This window comes from Sarcophilus harrisii, chromosome 4, assembly GCF_902635505.1.
Source record: "Sarcophilus harrisii chromosome 4, mSarHar1.11, whole genome shotgun sequence".
Classification (NCBI taxonomy): Eukaryota; Metazoa; Chordata; class Mammalia; order Dasyuromorphia; family Dasyuridae; genus Sarcophilus; species Sarcophilus harrisii.
The window spans coordinates 460,156,448-460,175,058 of NC_045429.1; the positions used below are offsets into that span (position 1 = coordinate 460,156,448).

Consider the following 18,611-nt stretch of genomic DNA (forward strand, 5'->3'; position numbering starts at 1 on the left):
ACTCCAGACCTGGTCCAATATCCAATACACCATCAAACTGCCCCATATATATGAGGAAACAGACTTAAAAGTGGGGGTGGGGGTAATTTTTCCCATGTTACAAAGGAAAGAACCAGCAGCACTCAGCCTTTAGCTCTCGAGTGCCTTCTCAGTGTATGACATTTGCATTTGCAGTTAGCCCCAAAGGATTCGCCAGTTCTTTTACTAGTGGTTTAAAATAGAGTTTATTTGTGGATTCTCCCATCTTAAAGGCTGGTGATGAGGAAGACACACTTCATTGCATCATTCCATTTAGAGTCTTACAAAGCCTGCTCTTTCTCATGCTGCAGCATCTCTCTCCTGGTCTTCAGCCTAGTATTTTCCCAGGAGTCCGGGAGGCAATACTCCCTCAGACTGTCCTTGAAATAGCAGACCTGGATCTCTCTCCCCTGCTGTTCCCCAGCTTCTGAAGCAAACAATAGAGACAGAGAATCTGTGAGAATTTGGACACTCTCGGCTGGCAAGGAAGGCTCAGCAGGGACGGGTGCTTTCCCAGAATCTCTTTCTGCCGTGCACCCAATGGTGCCCTAGTAAGCTCAAACAGCCGAGAGAGAGCCTGGGAACAAGGTTGGTGGCTCATCAATACTGAAAGGGGCCCACTTCCTCTGGGGCTGAAAGGACTCAGTTGAGTCACATATCAGAGCAGCCCTTAGGGGCAGTAGAGGAAGAGGTGGAAAAAAATTAGCTTGGATGTCTAAGTGAAAGGATGTTTGAACCCTTCCTCTGAGTTTCCGGCGATGATCTCATCAGTTCCCACTGCACTCAAGGGATTTAGGAAATTTACGAAGCATTATCTCAATAAAGGAAGAAAACAGAAAACAGAAGGAGGAGGAGAATGGCCTATCAGTGCTAAGTTCTACACATACAAAGAGAGAGAGAGAGAGAGAGCGAGAGAGAGAGAGCGAGAGAGAGCGAGAGCGAGAGCGAGAGAGAGAGAGAGAGCGAGAGAGAGAGAGAGCGAGAGAGAGAGAGAGAGCGAGAGAGAGAGAGAGCGAGAGAGAAAGAGAGAGCGAGAGAGAGAGAGAGCGAGAGAGAAAGAGAGAGCGAAAGAGAGAGCGAAAGAGAGAGCGAAAGAGAGAGCGAAAGAGAGAGCGAAAGAGAGAGCGAAAGAGAGAGCGAAAGAGAGAGCGAAAGAGAGAGCGAAAGAGAGAGCGAAAGAGAGAGAGAAAGAGAGAGCGAAAGAGAGAGCGAAAGAGAGAGCGAAAGAGAGAGCGAAAGAGAGAGAGAAAGAGAGAGCGAAAGAGAGAGCGAAAGAGAGAGAGAAAGAGAGAGCGAAAGAGTGAGCGAAAGAGTGAGCGAAAGAGTGAGAGAAAGAGTGAGAGAAAGAGTGAGAGAAAGAGTGAGAGAAAGAGTGAGAGAAAGAGTGAGAGAAAGAGTGAGAGAAAGAGTGAGAGAAAGAGTGAGAGAAAGAGTGAGAGAAAGAGTGAGAGAAAGAGTGAGAGAAAGAGTGAGAGAAAGAGTGAGAGAGTGAGTGAAAGCAAAAAAGTGAGAGTGAGAGAAAGAGTGAGAGAAAAAGTGAGAGAAAGAGTGAGAGAAAGAGTGAGAGAAAGAGTGAGAGAAAGAGTGAGAGAAAGAGTGAGAGAAAGAGTGAGAGAAAGAGTGAGAGAAAGAGTGAGAGAAAGAGTGAGAGAAAGAGTGAGAGAAAGAGTGAGTGTATGTGTGTTAGTTTTTGAGCCAGGAAAGGCTAAGAGTTTCCTACAAGTATTTCCAAGCTCATCCATTTGGAACAGGAGGTCAGTCAACAATTGACTAACGAAAGCCAAAGCTTTGTTCCACTTCTTAGATTCCCACCTTCACAAGGGAGGAGGGGTAGAGGGACCTGCGTGGGTTCTGCACCTGGCGTTCCCGGCTGCCTGGGAGGACTCCAGGTCTGGAGCAGTTGCTGGATACAGAGACAAATGATGACATCCCAGGGGACCTCCATTCCAGAAGGCTCCTGCTGCTCTCCAAAGTCTCTGGTCCACCAGTGACAGTAGGCTTGGCTCAGCAGGTGCTCCACCTGGCAGTGGAGCAGGGGATAGCTGGGATGAGATCCGAAGAGGTGATGGACATACTTGAGGATGGAGGAGCACGTGCACTGCCAACCTGCAACACAAGAGGGCTTGGCCAAGAGCAGCTCCATGGCTGGGGATGGGTCCCCATGAGCTCGGAAGGAGGCCACTGCGAGGACACCCCCAGGAGAGAGGATGGAAGCAAAGGATGGAATATAGTCCTGGGGTTTCTAAAGAGCATTTTAAGCACCCCAAGGGCAGGCCCTACCTCGCTTTTGTGTTTGTAACCCTAGGACCTTGCCCAGTGTCAGGCTCACAGAAGGTCCTTAATGGATGCTTAACAATCGGCTGTGTGAGGGAGTTGTCCAGTTACTAGGAGAGTGGATAAGAGCACTGGCCTTAGAGTCAAGGTTCAAGTCTAGCCTCAGATATTTTTAACTGTGTGATCCTGAACAATTCACCCGCCCACTGTCTGCCTCAATTTCCTATATGTACAATGGGGATAACAATAGCACCTCAGTCCCAGAGTCATTGTGGGTATAAAATGAGATACTGTTTGTGAAGTGCTTTGCAAGCCTTAAAACACTCTGTAAATGCTAAATATTGCCACACGGTAGCTCCAAGCTAGAAAGGATGTCGGAAGCCGGCTAACCAAGAAACCCCTCTACAACACACTCCAGAATAGTGACAGAATAGGGACAGTAGCAATAACAGCTAGTGATTAATATGCCTTAAGGGTTCAAAGCCTTTTACATCTGTTACCTCATTTCATCTTCACAACACCACCATGAAATAGGTGCTATTATCATTCCCATTTTAAAGATGAAGAAACTGAAGTTAACAGAGGTTAAAGGATTCATTAAAGATCATACAGCCAGGAAGTGTCCAATGCTGGATTTGAACTCATGTTCCTGACCATTGAATCATCTAGAGGGCACCCATAGTGCTCCATATTCTACTGCAAGAACTCAAGTGGAGGGTATATCGATGATTGCATTTTTAATATGCCTCAGAAATGTGATATGGCTACTACAACCAAAGAAACAAACCAAGAAAACCTACACAACTGTGGGCTACCTTTGGCTAAGGGGAGCCTCCAAAATGAAGGATGAAGAGCGTATCTAAAGTATTGGGTTCCATTCTGAATAAGTTATTTCAGAAAGGCTGTCATTAAGCTGGAGAGTCCACATGAAGAGCGTGAAGATCTTGCCATTTGGTGATCAGTGGAAAGAACATGGGATGTTTAGCCCAGAAAAGTGGAGACTGGGGAGATAGGAGAAAAGGAGCACAATAACAATTTTCTAGTAGCTGAAAAGCTGCCATGTGGAGTAGAAATTAATGGGAAAACCAGGAGTAAAGGGGAGAAAAAAGCAGAGGGAAATTTTGTCTTAATGAAGGAAAGAAATCATCCCAACAATAAAGATTGGAAAAGAGTGGAATGGGCAACCTCAGGAGGTGATAATGGTTTCTCCTTCATTGAGTTCTTCAAGCAAAGTCTGAGTGGTCATTTGGCAGGCATGTGGTGGGTAAGTGAGAAAAAGTTCTTTTTCAGCCAAAGGTTGGAGGAGATGCTTCCTCATGTCTTTTTCCATTCTAAAAAAAATGCTACAATTCCTTGACTGGGTAATTCTAAAGACTATCAAAGATCCACTGGGGTTTTTGACCACAGTGTCACACTATTGACTCATCTGAATTTCCATTCCCTGAAAATCACATATTTTTCCATATGACATCCTAGCCATACCCAGTCCCCAATCTGATCTTCAAAAGGAACAACCAGAAACAGATTTTTATCACATCTAGATTTAGGCTCCAGAAGGTCATTCTGTAGAGTCTTAAGTCTATTAGAGATGAATCTTTTCATGGAACCGAACTAGAAAGAAATAAAAAGTGTGGTGACTGAGCAGAAAGTCAATAAATTGGCTCAAATATTGTCGTGCAAATTTAATTATCTTTTCCTGAGCTTAACAAAAAGAAGGAAATTGTAGTTGGAGGGCAAAGGAGACTCTAGTAAATCACCAAATGAATTCCTACTGACTTTCTGAGCCAGAACTTTTTCTAGCTTCTATCAAACTTGGGATAAGGGAATACTCCACTCCCTGGGCATTGGGATTGAGAATGCTGTAGCATGGAGAGGGAGGTAGTAGGAGATGGAAGGAAGAGCAAGGAACTCTCCCCAGCTGTGAGAGGGGCATAGGTTGACGAGAAGAATCCAGCAATGTAATCAGAAGAACTCTTGGCTCTGCTTCCTACTCCCTAGACAAGTTATTTCATCACTCCAAGCCTCAGGTTTCCAAACTATAAAATGAAGGGAGTAGATTTGAAGGCATCTGAGGTCACTTAAAACTCTAGATCTATGATCCTATGGTAGTTTCCAGTTTTAACTACTTATCCTATTTAGTTAGTTGATAGGCTCTTTTTATCCTTCTAAACTACAAAACAATCTAAATGAACTAAAAATGGAATCAGCAACCTTTAAATTTAGCACCCTAGGGCTAGTATCTGGTTTTACCATCTTAGTTATTTCTCTGTGTCTCTTCAGACTCATTGTCACCAGCTTCTGCTATTTTAGACTCACATCGACCTAATATCTCACCAGTGACTAGTAAGAAATGTGGGCAAGCCTATTGAAAAGAAAGAGCAGAAAAAATAGCGATCGATCAGCAGACAATCCCTCTCTCCCCAAGCTGGCAGTCTTTAAAAATTTGGTTCTAATTTTAAATATGCTAGAAACACAGGAACTACTTACTGGTCTTCTGAGGCAAGACGACTGGGGGGAGCTGGAGGGACAGAGTGATACTCCTTAGCCACTCCAGGTATTCCGGCATACTCCCTTGGGGTTGGAGGCATTTTTGATTATTTAACCGGAAAAACTCGGGAGCCAGCCCCGATGGGCTACAGAGCTGCTTGGCAGACACGACCCCTGCAAGAAACTCAATCACGCTGTTGTACAGTTCCAGAATTATCTCTGGTTCCTGGGAAGGCAAGCCGGCTAGCTGCCGGTCCTTCTGGTCCCTGGAAAGCCGCTCTCCAAATTCGCAGTTGATGCCCTTCTCCATGAAATGAGTGAAGGTTTCACAGCAGAGCTCAGCAGCCGGAGAGGAATAGCAGACCAGCCATCTTACTGCCTCCTGTACCTAGAGGGAGCAAGGGTGGGAAGATCTAGTTAGTTTTGAGACAGACATGGAAGCAAATTTAGAAGCTACCTTGTCCAATCTGTATCTGAGCAAGAATCATCCAAGTAGCACCAGTCCTGAAGTCAGGATGGCCCGAGTTCAGATCTGGACTCACACACTTAACACTTCCTAGCTGTGTGGTCCCAATTGCCTCTGCAAACAAAACAAAACAAAACAAAACAAAAACCCAAAACACCAAAAAAGAATTATCCAATGAGTGGTCAACGAGCTTTTTTCAAGAACCTCCCACTACCTCTCATTTTATCCCATCTCATTTTAAAGTGAAATAGCTATCTCTTCAGCAAATTTTCTTCCTGATAGGCAAACAGCTGGATGGGCCAGTGAACAGAGCATTGGGTTTGGAGTGAGGAAGACCCAAATTCAAATTCTTTTTATTTTAGTTTCCCCATCTGTAAAATGGGGATAATAATAGCCCCTGCTTTCCAAGATTGTTGTGAGGATCATTATATTATAAAGCTCTTAGTGCAATACCTGGTACAAAGAAAATTTTTATCAGTATTGTTGATAATGATAATGGTGATCTTAAACCAATATTTGCTTCTCTGCAACCTCCTCCACCATTCCTGGTTCTAAAGTCTGGGACTATGCCTGGGATCCAATCTCTCTTCCACATCACAGCCTTTCAAAAACTGGAAGACTATCACATCTTCCCCCTCACTTCAAGTCTTCTCTTGTTCGCTTCGGCTTCTGTAGACTGGGGGCTATCACACACACATGGCTTTTGGTGAAAGGGATCCCCAAAATTTGGTTTTTTGGATCTCTTAGTTCCTGTTCATAGCAGTCTCCCAACCCAAGTGGCCATGGAATACAGACCCAGTTCTGCCTTACCTGGTTGGACCCTTCCAAGTCTTGAATGTAGCATGGGATCCTGAGGATGGTGAAGTAGGAAATGAGATGGCTGGTAATCAAGTCCCTCAGCCTCAGACCTTCAAGAGAAAGAGATGCCAGGGGGCATTAGTGCCTGCCCTGCTCCACTCGGATGCCCAGTCAGAGCATCCTCTCAGGTCTACCAAAGTCCATGATGGCAACACCTCCGGGATCCGGCTTTGGTGGGGGATCCCCTTCCACGCCAGGCTGAAGACCACAACCTACTCTCTAATTGATCCATAACCTGGAGTTCTAGAGAGCAGCTCGAGTCTTGGGAGAGGCTGGTCCCCAGAGCCCACAGTGGGCACCTTTCCCAGGTAAGACCGACGCTCCAAGTTCCCTGACTCCGGGACTCTCTGTTTGTCCCATAGCTCAGACCATGCTGCCTCTCCATACACCCTCCTCTCTTTTCTTTTTTCTTTCCAGCTGAACCTCAGCTACTGATCAGGAAATCAAGGTGTGGCTATCACCTCCACCTGGGCACATGGACAATTCAGCTGTAGTTTAGTGTCTCAGAGGGTGACCTGGAAGCACTGTTAAGCCATTGGCCAAGGTCGTGGAGCCAGAATTGTGAACAACAATCATCCTGCTTCCAAACCCAGAGCTGCCCATTTGTTGTAGCCCCTCTCTAGCCTGACATTTGTCGCCCATTAAATGAAGGGAAGGTAAGGAAGAGCAGAACTGGGGAGGGAAGAGAATGGCAGGGAAGGGAAGGGAAGGAAGAGCAGAACTGGGGAGGGAAGAGAATGGCAGGGAAGGGAAGGGAAGGGCAGGGAAAGAGGAAGGAAAGGAAGGACAGACTATCTTTTATCTCCCTGGCCCCATGGGCTCATTCAGCACCATCTTGCAGGAATTTACCCAAGTTTACTCAAGCGACCCACCTGCCTTGGCTTCCTCTTCTCCAAGGGTCTCAATGTCAGCAGGGACCAGGATCACCAAGGGCACCAAGGGCTGGGCTGGCTTAGCCTTCAGCAGCTGGGACAATCGCAGGCGGGCCAAATGCCAGTAACTGTCTTGGTAAACTCCTCTCCTCCTCGTCGGCAAGAGGAAGATCAGGCCGTTGAGGGCAAAGAGGCTGCCCTGGGTCTGAGCCTTCTGAAGCTGTTCCTTGGTACAGACTCCGTGCAAAGCCTGGGCAAGAGCGAGGTGGAGGAGGGAAGCTCAGTCTGTTGGAAGGGCTGGGAGACTGCCTCAGTACATCAACAAGCCACGGTGGGGATGCTGGGGGCCCCCATCTGGTCAGTGGAGAACAGGATCCCTCACCCACCTCACTGATTAATCAAACACTTATAGGTGCTTCCATGAATAGTGGGTTTCATACTGAGCTGGGCTGGTTCTCAGAAGAGACCCTCACAGGTCATCCTCGAGTTCCCACCCAAAGCTCGGGAGCAACAGAGCGCTCAGGACCGCTGCCCACCATGGCCGTGGCCAGGTGGTCAGACAAGGCTTCTTACCGGCCTCGTCCACAACAACCCTGCGCTTAAAGGCTGTGAGTAATACAGCAAACTATTCCTCCAGGAGGACGCCTGTTCCATGCTGGGAAGGGAGGACCAGAGGAGAAGGGGGCACATGGGTGCATGTATATAACACACACAGGCATACATGTGGCTGAGCACATACACATTAACATATATAGAGAAAATCTATTTACCAAAAGGAATACCAATGTAAATACATATATATACTTAAGTTGGCTTTATAATTTTAAATTCTACTAACAAATTTAACAAATTTAAAAAAATAATACTTATTAGGGATTTGAAAGAGCTCAGTCTCTGTCTCTGTGTCTCTGTGTCTCTGTGTCTGTGTCTCTCTGTCTCTCCATCTCCCTGTCTTTGTCTACCTCTGTCTCTGTCTCTACCTAAGTTTGGAAACAATCCCTCCTCAGGCTGACCATGGAACAGTGACTTTTTTTGACCAACAACAACGACCAATAATTCATCTAAGCTGTAGCATGATTTACGTGGATTTACAAAAATGAAAGCTAATTTTTTGTCTCTGATTCTTTCTTTAATATTCCTTCTCTTGAGCTAAAGCTAGCAGAGGAGAATATGCAGCTGGAAGCACAGAAGCACCAACTTGAGGACTGACGAGAATGGCCAAGTCAAAAAACAGGAGGGGGGGGGGGGGTGAGTCACTGGCTGATCTACGCAAGAGTCTCAGGCACACAGAATATTAAGACTGGAAGGATGTTGGAGGCGAAAGGTCCAAAGCACTTCCTTCCAATCAGGTAGACTGAGGAACAAACAGGGAGAGCAAGCTCGCCAATTTAGAGGAATTTGAGGAATCGTCTCGAACAGTGCCCTCATTTTATATATGAGGAAACTCAGCTTGGCCGGTTTTTGCAGTGATTCAGAAGCAGATGGCAGTGCTTGGAACCCAGGGCCTGAGACTTTAGACACAGCTTTCCCACTTAGAGGCAACGTGGGACAAGGGAAGGAGTTTTGGACCCAGAGCCAGATGCTCTAGATTGAATTATTCCAAGTTACTCCGGGTCTCCATTTTCTCTGAAATGAAAAGACTGGACTAGTGACCCCTCGAGGTCCTTCCCAGGTCCAAGTGGAAGAGCTGCCTGTAAAATCCAAGCCTTCGGGTCCTAAGCTCGGTGTCCCTCCCAGCATGTCACACCGTTATTGGATTACCTGTTCCCTTTGGCCCCCAGAAAGGGGTTGACTTACCTACCTTGATGCAGATGTTAATATCCACAGTCAGATTCCATTTTTGCCTTTGGGATTTCAGGGTGCACAAGGTCTCCACTCTGTCATTAGACCAGTTCGCTCCATTCCGTGGTGGGACTTTGGCTCCCATGAATTTGGTTCTTAACCAATCCATTAACACTCTATGGCGGAGGCGGGTAGGGGAGAAATAGCAGGAGGTGTTAGTTTATTGGCAAAGGTCTTTGTTCCACTTTTAGAATTCTGCCCTTAGAATCACAAAGGTAAATTACTGGAAATATTGGGCTGAAAACATTAGATATAGAAAGTTGAAGAGCAGATGTCAAGACTTGCCAACTTTCTTTCACACTGTTGCAGTGAACTATAAGATAAAAAGCAATGAATTTGGAATTAGAAGATTTGAATTCAAATCTTTGCTCTGAGATTTACTGCTGGTATGACCATAAGTCAGTCACTTCACTTCCCTCAGTTTACTCATCCATAGAAAGAGGGGGTTGGATCCTTTCCGAGACCTGTCTTGAGCTCAGTTTACCAATCTGTAAAATGGATTGATAACCTCTTCCCTTCCGGCCCTTGCAATTCTGTGAGTTTGTGGAAAAGGCTTAGGGTCCCATGCAAATGGGAAGCGGAAGCAGAGTGTTGTGTTCATTGAAGCACTGACCGCCCGTGTAAAATGAAATTAAGAACCTCCTTCAAAGTGAGTGAGCATCTGCTGAGTCCCTTCCCTACGGTCACCGTGAGAAGCACCCAAGCCAAACACCACCATGCTCACCCTACGGTCAGGGCTACTTCGGAACCGTGTCCAAGGTCACACAACCAGCAAATGTCAGAGGCAGGACTAGAACCCAATTCTCTCAGTCAACAAGCATAGAGTGAGGGTGGCTACTGCTGGCCAGGACACTGTGCTCGGCACTGAGCACCCAGGCCCATCAAACAGGGCTCGCCCTCAGGGGTCTCCATTCTATCACTTGGGATACACCACATCCCATCGCCTGTAAAAGTATCTGAAGGGGGCTTGTCCCCAGGGCTCCCACTGTGGGTTCTCTAAACAGGGAACTGCTAACGGCGTCAGAGCCATCAGAATGCCCCAGACTCACACTCCAGGGCTCAGACATGTCCCCCAAAGGCGAGGTCGGGTCCACTCACCTCGTTGGGCTGTAGGCAAAGCAGGTGTCGTAGCCCGGCAGGATCAGGAGCACCTTCCAGAAGAGCTCTTGCCTGGGCACTAGGTGGCAATCAGCCACCAATGAAGGTAGATCCAAGGGGGCCCAAGCGGCCATGCTGGCAAAGGACAAAACAGGAGATGTAAGAGGGAGGGTGCCATGCTGGGAAATGCCCGCTCTTGAACTGTCCCAACTTTTCAAAAAACTTGCAAACAAACAAAAGAATATTTCCCAGGGTTGAAAGGAAGTTAATGCTGAATTTACTAATTTTTTTTAAAGCAAGCTGGACATAATAGAGATGTGCCATGTCATGTCCAATCTCTCTTTGCTGCCATATTAAATGCACGCAAATGACCATTTGGTATATTTGTAAGTTAAGGTTTCTAAAAAAAAAAAATTTTTAAAAGAAAAATATTCATAGAACCATAGATTTATTACTGAGAGGGACCTCACAGGGTATTGATTCCAACTCCCTCATTTTAGAAATGAAGAAACTGAGGTAAGGGAACTAAATGACTTACCCAGGATCACTCACCCAGTAAATGTCAGGGACGGATTTGAACCTGCCTGAGTTCAGCACCCTCCCCAATGCCACCTCATGTATCATTGTGCACATTTCTATTTACCACACTGAGTCCTGGAGTTCCCAAGGCAGATTGTCTTTCCTCGACCTTGATAATCTAAAATACAGATGCAACACTGAATTACAGCTGTGCAAGCCTCCTCCTCCTCCCATATTTTAATACTCCTCTTGCCTCCAGATTTTTGTTTAAAAAAAAAAATAAAACACAAAGCTCCAGTTCTTAGTATCATAGGATTAGATTTAGGGCTGGAAGGAAGCTTTAAGTCAGACCCATAGAGATCAGGCCACTTTTCAAGATCACACAAGGTCAAGGTCACATGAATAGCAAGCAGAAGACTCAGGGTTGAATCCCAAGTTTTTGGAATCCATTCCCACCGTGTTATTCTGCCTCCTGTTAATTTTTTTTTAGTCAGATCCTACAAGCAATAGAATCACAGACATTGATTCATCGATTACCTGGTGATTCATACAGATTGGATTCATTGGATTCATGGATTATCTAGTGGCTCAGAAAGACATGGGATTATCTGGTGACTCACAGATAGGAATTCATGGATTATCTGGTGACTCACCTCATCCATCCCTGGCTTGCTTCCCCCTGGGCACCTTCATTGTTCAGACCATTCTCTGGACCTGCCACAACTGCAGGGAGTGGCTCCTCTATGGCACTGGCCAACTCGCTGTAAGAAATGAAGGTGGGGCCAGTCACCGAATAAATAACCCTTAGCATGATACTGTCATGGCATCAAGAATACACATCTCTTGCATTGTTAGTGGAACTGTGAATGGATCCAGCCATTCTGGAGAGCAATCTGGAATTATGCCCCAAAAGTTATCAAACTGTGCGTACCCTTTGACCCAGCAGTGCTACTACTGGGCTTATACCCCAAAGAGATACTAAAGCAGGGAAAGGGACCTGTATGTGCCAAAATGTTTGTGGCAGCCCTGTTTGTAGTGGCCAGAAACTCGAAAATGAATGGATGCCCATCAATTGGAGAATGGTTGGGTAAATTGTGGTATATGAATGTTATGGAATATTATTGTTCTGTAAGAAATGACCAGCAGGATGAATACAGAGAGGCCTGGAGAGACTTACATGAACTGAAGCTAAGTGAAATGAGCAGGACCAGGAGATCATTGTATATATGGCAACAACAGTACTATATGATGATCAGTTCTGATGGACCTGGCCATCCTCAGCAATGAGACAAACCAAATCAGTTCCAATTGATCAGTGATGAACAGAATCAGCTACACCCAGAGAAAGAACTCTGGAAAATGAGTGTGGACCACAATATAGCATTTACACTCTGTTGTTTTTTGTTTGCATTTTTGTTTTTCTTCCTAAATCTGATTTTTCTTGTGCAACAAGAGAACTGTATAAATATGTATACATATATTGGATTTAACATATACTTTAATTTATTTAACATGTATGGGACTACCTGCCATCTGGGGGAGGGGGGAGGGAAGGAGAGGAAAAATTGGAACAGAAGTTTTTGCAAGGGGCAATGTTGAAAAATGACCCATGCATATATTTTGTCAGTAAAAAGCTATTATAATTTAAAAAAAAAAAGAATACACATCTCTACAAGTGACTTTTTCACAACTCAGGAAAATAAAAAGATGCAAGTAAAATGCCTCTTGAATTGGTTCAACACCACTTCGCCTCCCCAATCCCACTCCATGGATGCTAGATGACATAGCAGACAGAGTTCTGGACTTGGAGTTAAGAAAATTGAATTTAAATCCTTCTTGAGATATGCTGCAGGTATGTGAGCCCGAACAAATCATTTCATCTCAGTCAGCCTTAGTTTTTTCATCCATAAAATGAGTTAACAATCAACTCTAAAACTCTAAATCTTTCTCATGGATTTCCCCTTTTATTCTGATTCTTCTTTCACAACATTATTAAAGTGGAAATATATTTAACTTATATCAGATTGCTTGCCATCTAGGGGAGAGGGGAGGGAGGGAGAAAATGGAAATACACATCTACATACATTTATATAGTGATATATATGCATAGATAGCTATTATATATCATAAGAGAAAAGGCAGATGTAAAAAGAAATGAAAGGTGTGAGGTTGAGTGAGTTCCCACTACTCTCTGTTGCAGGTGGTTTGACTGAATATGGATAATAAAAGCAACTTAAGAATGCTCAGTGACAAAGACCAGAATCTTCTTTTTTTCTGTCTTTTTAACAACTTTAAAAACTAGCAACATTTACCTGCTGGCAACGGGCAATTGTGGTGTTTACGATTGCTTTGGGACACCCAGTTACTGACCTCTCTCAGCTAAAACAGCAAAAATATCCTCATAATCTGTACTTCTCAGAGGAAAATCTAGACATTAAACTACTTTAATCGTCATCAATAGCAACTATTGTCATTGGGGATTTTTTTGTCAGTTTTTACCATGAATGTGAAGCTGAAGGGGATTCCTCCTTGTTCTCACTTCCCCAGACAGCAAACTCCTCTTCACTCAGGTTGACATCTTCTTGCTGGTCTTTTCCACTTCTGATTAATAGTTCCTGGCTCTGTAGGGTGAGTTTTTCCTGACTGTATTCTTCTTCCCAGGCTTCCCCATTGAATACTTTCTCTTCTGCTTCCTGTGTTTCTCCAGCCTCTGGCGGTTTTCCTTTTTGTCTTTCCCCAGTGTCTTCTGGCCATTTCTCCAATCCCTCTCCCAAGCCTTCTTGCCAGCAGTCTCCTTCCCACTCCTGTGCTTCCACTCTTCCACTGTTCTCTTGTTCTAGTCTTCGGGCAGTTTCATCTTCTCTTTCCTGATATTTCTGTTCTTCTTCAGAATTGTCCAGACTTTTCTGTCTTCCCAGTTGCCTTTGGACTTCACTTCCCCAGATAATTTTTTCTGGACTTGCACTGATTTCCATTTTCTCCCCATCATCATTCTTTTGATAATCTTCTTCCACTTCTCTATGTGTTTCTTTTCCTCTCTTACCTATTTTTTCTTCTTTGCTATATTTTATATTCAATAAACTTTCCCCTTTTTTCTCTATAGTGCCTTTCTGTTCTAAATCACCTTCTTTTTCTTTCCTTTCTTCTTGGTCTCCCCCTAAATATTTTAGGCTTTCTTCAACCTCGCTTAACCAGATTTCTCCTTCTAGTTCCCTGTATAATTTTTCCCAACTTTTCCCCACTGATTCTTTTTTGGCACATGTTCTTTCATTTCCTTTCCCCCATTCTCTTTCCCAATGACATCCTTCTGCATTTCTTGTGTCATTCATTCCCTTATCCACACTTAGAGCCTCTCTATCTTCTTTTTTCAATCTAATATCTCCTTCTAAGCAGTCTTCATTTTCTCTTGCCTTGCCCCTTCCCAATGTTATTTCTTGATCCTCTTTTTTGGGTTGTTCTTCCTGTCTTCCTTCACAATGTTTGATCCCAATTTCTCTTTTAACTTCTCCATATTCTGCTTCCCATTTTTGTCTATTCTGTTTTCTCTTTCCTTTTCCTTGATCTCTTAAGTCCTGTTCCTCACTCTGCAACTCTTGATCATTTCCATATATCTCTTCTGAGGTTGCTTTCCATTGTCCATCTAAGATTCCACTGATTCCCCTTCCATGCTCTTTTTCTTTTAGCTCCCAAGTATTTTGTATTTCTTGAGCTTGATTTTCCTCTCCTCTTGGATCTTTTCTGGAGTCCCTTCCCCATCCTTCATCTCTATTTCTTTCAGCTTCATGTTCATTCTCACAGTCTTCCTCACTTGGTTCACATCCATGATCCCTTCTCTGATCTTTTTCGCATCTTATTCCTTCTTTGTCCAATCCTTCTTGATCTTCGGTTTCCCACATCTTTTCATGTTTTATTTCCCCTATTTCTCTATATCTTCCTTTGTCTTTCTTTTGTTTTTGTTTTTGCTTATTTCCTCCCTGATCCACTGTAGTATTCCCCTTGCACTCTGTTCTCTGAAATGTTCCCCTGTTTACCTCCTGGAGGCTTTTCTCACATTCTTTTCCCACAGCTAATGTTTTGACTTCATCATATTTCTCTTCCTCATGGTCCTCTCTTCTATCCTCCTTCTTTATCCTTTGTCCTTCCCCTCTTCCTCTGCCTGTATCTTCCAGCTCTTCTTGATTTGTTATGTTCCAATTATCTAGATATTTTAATGGGATTCTTTTCAGTTTCAGGGGTTCTTTATTCCATTTTTGTTCCTCTATCTTTTCTCTGTTACTTCTGTCATTGTGTTCTACTTTTTTTTCTTTTCTGTATTTTCTTTCCCATTCATCTGGTATTACTTTTCCTTCTCTGCCTGAATATTTCTTTTTGACCTTTTCTTCATCTGGATCTTTATGTCTGTATGCTTTTTCATTTAATTCTTGTCCATTTTTTCTTTCCTGTTCATTATAGTCTCTTTCTCTGGGTAACTCGCCCCATTTTCTCCTTATTTTATTGTCCTGGTCTTTCTGATATCCTCTTTCCCATAATTTTTCACTGGGATCACTAGTCCATTTTTCACTATATCTTATTTCCAAGCTGTCATCCACCAGTTCTCCATCTTCAATTCCCCATTCTTTTCCATAGTTGCTTCCCCATACTTCTCTTTTCCAACTTTTTGTTTCTTTTTTCTCTTGTTCATGGATCCTTTCATACCTTATTTTCCTGTTTTTCCTTTCTAATCTCCATTTGTCTTCGTCCAACTTTTTTGAGTGTTCCTTTCCTACAATTTCTTCTTTTGATCGTTGAGCTCCATCTTGTCCTCTCTGATCATATTGCTCTTGACCTTCTGTTGGGAGACATTCTCTTTCCCATTTTATTATTTCTTCATTCAAATATCTTCTCTTTTCTTTTCCTGCAAAGTTTAGGTGCTTATAATTTTCTCTTTTCAGTTTTTTAATTTTTTTATGTTCACATTCATTTTCCCCTTTTTCTCCCCTATCTTTTCTATTCCAATGCTGGTCCTGATCATTTTCTCTGTCTTCTTCTGTAATATGTCTTTCCTCCTTTTTATCTTTAAAATTTACTTTCCCAGCTTTTCTTTCTCTATTTTCTCCACCTTTTTCTACTCCACATTGCCCCTCCCCTCTCCCATCTTTTGTTTCTTGTTTTTCTCTATATTCTTTTTCCCAGTTTTCACTTTTCTTCTTTTCTCCATATTTCTTTGTTATATATTGAGTATTTTGGCCTCCTTTTTTGTGGCTATGTCCTTTCTCATTTCCTTCTTTTCTTGTTTTTTTGCCTTCCTGTTCTTTTTCCCAATTTACCTCTTTTTCTCCATACTTTTCTTTATAATATTTGTGCTCCCTATCCCTACTGCTTTTTCTTTTTTGGTCATGTCTTTCTTGTTTTTCTTTCTCCTCTTCTATATCCTTTTGCTTTCTTTTTCCTTTTCCCATTTCTCTATAATTCCACCACCATTCTTCTACCTCCTCTGTAACTGCCTCTTTTCTTTCCCAAACATTGTCTCCAGATCCTCCTTGCATTCCTCTATATGGTCTTCCCTGTTCTCTTTGAGATCGCGTCTCACAACTGTTTTCTTTTTCCTCTTCTTGATTTAGTTGCCCATGTTCTTGGGAGTTTTCTCTTCTTTCCTGATGTCTTCCAGTTTTCCTTCCCTGGTTTTGTGCTATAATTTTTCTCTTGTCAGCTATTTCCAATTCTTCCTCATAGTCTTGTCCCCTCTTTCTTCCTCCCTTCATCTCCCTAATGTGTCTTTTTAGGTATATTCTGCCTTCTGTTGCCTCATCTGGCATTTCCCATATTTTCTCATATTTATGTTCTGTATTCCAAGTTCTTCCATCTTTTTCCTTTCCCTGTTCTCGTTTCCTGTTTTCTTGGACAAAGCTACTTCCATATTTTATTCTTCCACCTTGTTTATCACATTCACCTCTGTCTTCCTTTCCTTGATCTTTCCATATTTCTCCATTTTGTCCTTTCAGTCTCTCACTATATTCTCCTTCCCATTCTTGCATTTCAAGCCATGCTCCATCATCAAATTCCTGCCTACTTTCATTTTCTCCTTTCCAACCAAATTCCCTTTGTCTTCTGTTTCCTCTTTTCCATTCTTCATAATGTAGAATGTTTTCCTTTATCTTTTCATTTTGACCCTGTCATCAATATTAAGAGAAATGAAAGAGAATAACATTAGTTTAAGAAACATGTCCATTAAAAAGGCTTCATTTCAGTTCAATACCATATCATGGTCTTGGGAATGAAAAATTATGAGGTAGAGAGTTGCTTCATTGTGTAGTTTATCCCTATTTGGCTTTACAAGCCCCTTCTAACCTGGTTCTATCCTATCTTATCATCTTTAATAAACACTTCTGCCTTTATCATATGGTTTAGCCCAACTGGTCTTGACTCATTTTTTTTTTTAATATACCTTCTGTCTTCATGCTTTTACACTGGCTGTTCCCCATACTTGGGACAAAATTCCTCTTTATTTCTGTCTCCAAAAAATCCCCTTTACTTCAAAATGTGGCTCAAGCCTCACCTTTTATAGAAAACCATCTCTAGTTCTCTTTAATTATCAGTGTCTTTCATAACTATCATGAATTTATTTTGTTTTTACTTTGTGTATATTTGTTCTGTATATATACACGTGAATGATGTTTTCTCTGATCAAATATAAGCTCCATAAGAACTTATTTTTCACTCTTTGTATTTTCATTCTAGTTCCTATCACACTGCCTGGCATGTAATAGTCACTTAATAAATGTTTGTTGAAGTCTTATTCAGAGATTTCAGGCTATAAGGGACATAAATGTCAGAAATTAAAATTCTTGCTCATAACTTGCCAACTGTTTAATTTCTACAGCCATTTAGCTTTCTTAAGTCTCATCTATCAAGTAAAGGGAACATAATTTGAACACCTTACCACATAGAGATGCTTTTTAAATCTTATAATCCTACAGAAATATATGCCCCTCTCTACTTTCCATAAAAGAGCCTGAGAAGTATTTTTTTTCAAAATGAATGAGTTGCCTTTTAAAAATATTGTTTAATTTCCCTCCACTTATATGTAAAGACAATTTTTAACATTTATTTCTTTAAAAACTTGGGAATCCCAATTTTCTCCCTCCCTTCCTCATTTCCTCCTTCCCAAGACAGTAGGCAATTTTTTAAAGGTTATACATGCAAAACATATTGTCATAATTATCATGTTGTAAAAGAATTTATAGACCCAAAGGGGCAAAAAACATGAAAAAAAGTGAAAAATAGTCTTCGTTGATCTGCATTCAGACTTCATCATTTCTTTCTCTGGAGGTGGATAGCATCTTTCATCATGGGTCTTTTGGAGTCATCTTGGATCATTCTCTTGATCAGAGTTGTTCAGTTATATAAAAAAGTATTCTGGCACAATCATATACCACAACTTGTTCACCATCCCCTAATTTATAGGCATCCCCTCAATTTTTAATGTTATGTCATTACAAAAATAGCTGCTGTAAATATTTTTTGTGCAAAATGATCCTCCCCTGACCCGTTTCGTAATCTCTTTGGGATAAAGATCTAGTTAGGATGCTATATCAAAGAGCATGCACAATTTTATTGCTCTTTGGCCTTAATTGCAAATTCCTCTCCAGAATGACTGAATCAGTTCACAACTCCACAAACAGTGCTTTTGTGCCCCAATTTTCCCCACCAGCATTTATCATTTATTCCATCAGATTAACCAATATGATAAGTATGAGGTGGTACCCCGTAACTTTTTTAATTTGCATTTAAATGGGCTACCCTTTTGTAGTGGAAAAGAATTAGAAATCAATGAGATGTCTATTAATCAGAGAATGACTGAACAATGATTGTGATGGAATACTTTTTATATCATTGGACTATTCTGATCAAGACAATAATCCAAAACAACTGGACCCATGATAATAAATGAAACAAAGGACCATGATGAAACAAAAGACCCGTGATGAAAAATGCTATTTCAAGAGAGAACTGATGAACTCTGAATGCAGAGCAAATCATACTTTTTAAAAATTTTATTTTTGTCTAGTTTGTTTGTTTGTTTTTTCATAATATAATTAGTATAGAAAACCCCAAATGGGATCACAAACAATTGGACATGAATGAAAAATGACTAAAATTATTGTTGTTATTATCATTATTTCTTTAATTGAATGCAA

The 18,611-nt window shown here is 42.2% G+C and overlaps 1 protein-coding gene across 3 annotated transcripts in view; it reads right to left on the minus strand.

The window, feature by feature from the left end:
- Positions 1-210: 210 nt before the first annotated feature.
- LOC100918392 (trichohyalin-like) overlaps positions 211-18,611 on the minus strand; it is a 49,128-nt gene continuing 30,727 nt past the window's right edge. The window contains exons 10-19 of one of the 3 annotated variants that reach the window (XM_031968254.1): positions 12,934-16,583; positions 11,088-11,195; positions 10,559-10,612; positions 9,916-10,050; positions 8,777-8,933; positions 6,976-7,225; positions 6,056-6,153; positions 4,780-5,167; positions 1,876-2,124; positions 211-442 (exon numbers count right to left, since the gene is read on the minus strand). In XM_031968254.1, the coding sequence (XP_031824114.1) occupies positions 300-442; positions 1,876-2,124; positions 4,780-5,167; positions 6,056-6,153; positions 6,976-7,225; positions 8,777-8,933; positions 9,916-10,050; positions 10,559-10,612; positions 11,088-11,195; positions 12,934-16,583 (5,232 nt within the window). In that variant the 3' untranslated portion in view covers positions 211-299. Of the gene's footprint in view, positions 446-1,875; positions 2,125-4,779; positions 5,168-6,055; positions 6,154-6,975; positions 7,226-8,772; positions 8,934-9,915; positions 10,051-10,558; positions 10,613-11,087; positions 11,196-12,933; positions 16,584-18,611 lie in introns of those variants that run through there. The other 2 variants (XM_031968253.1, XR_004234114.1) reach the window with 2 other exon arrangements.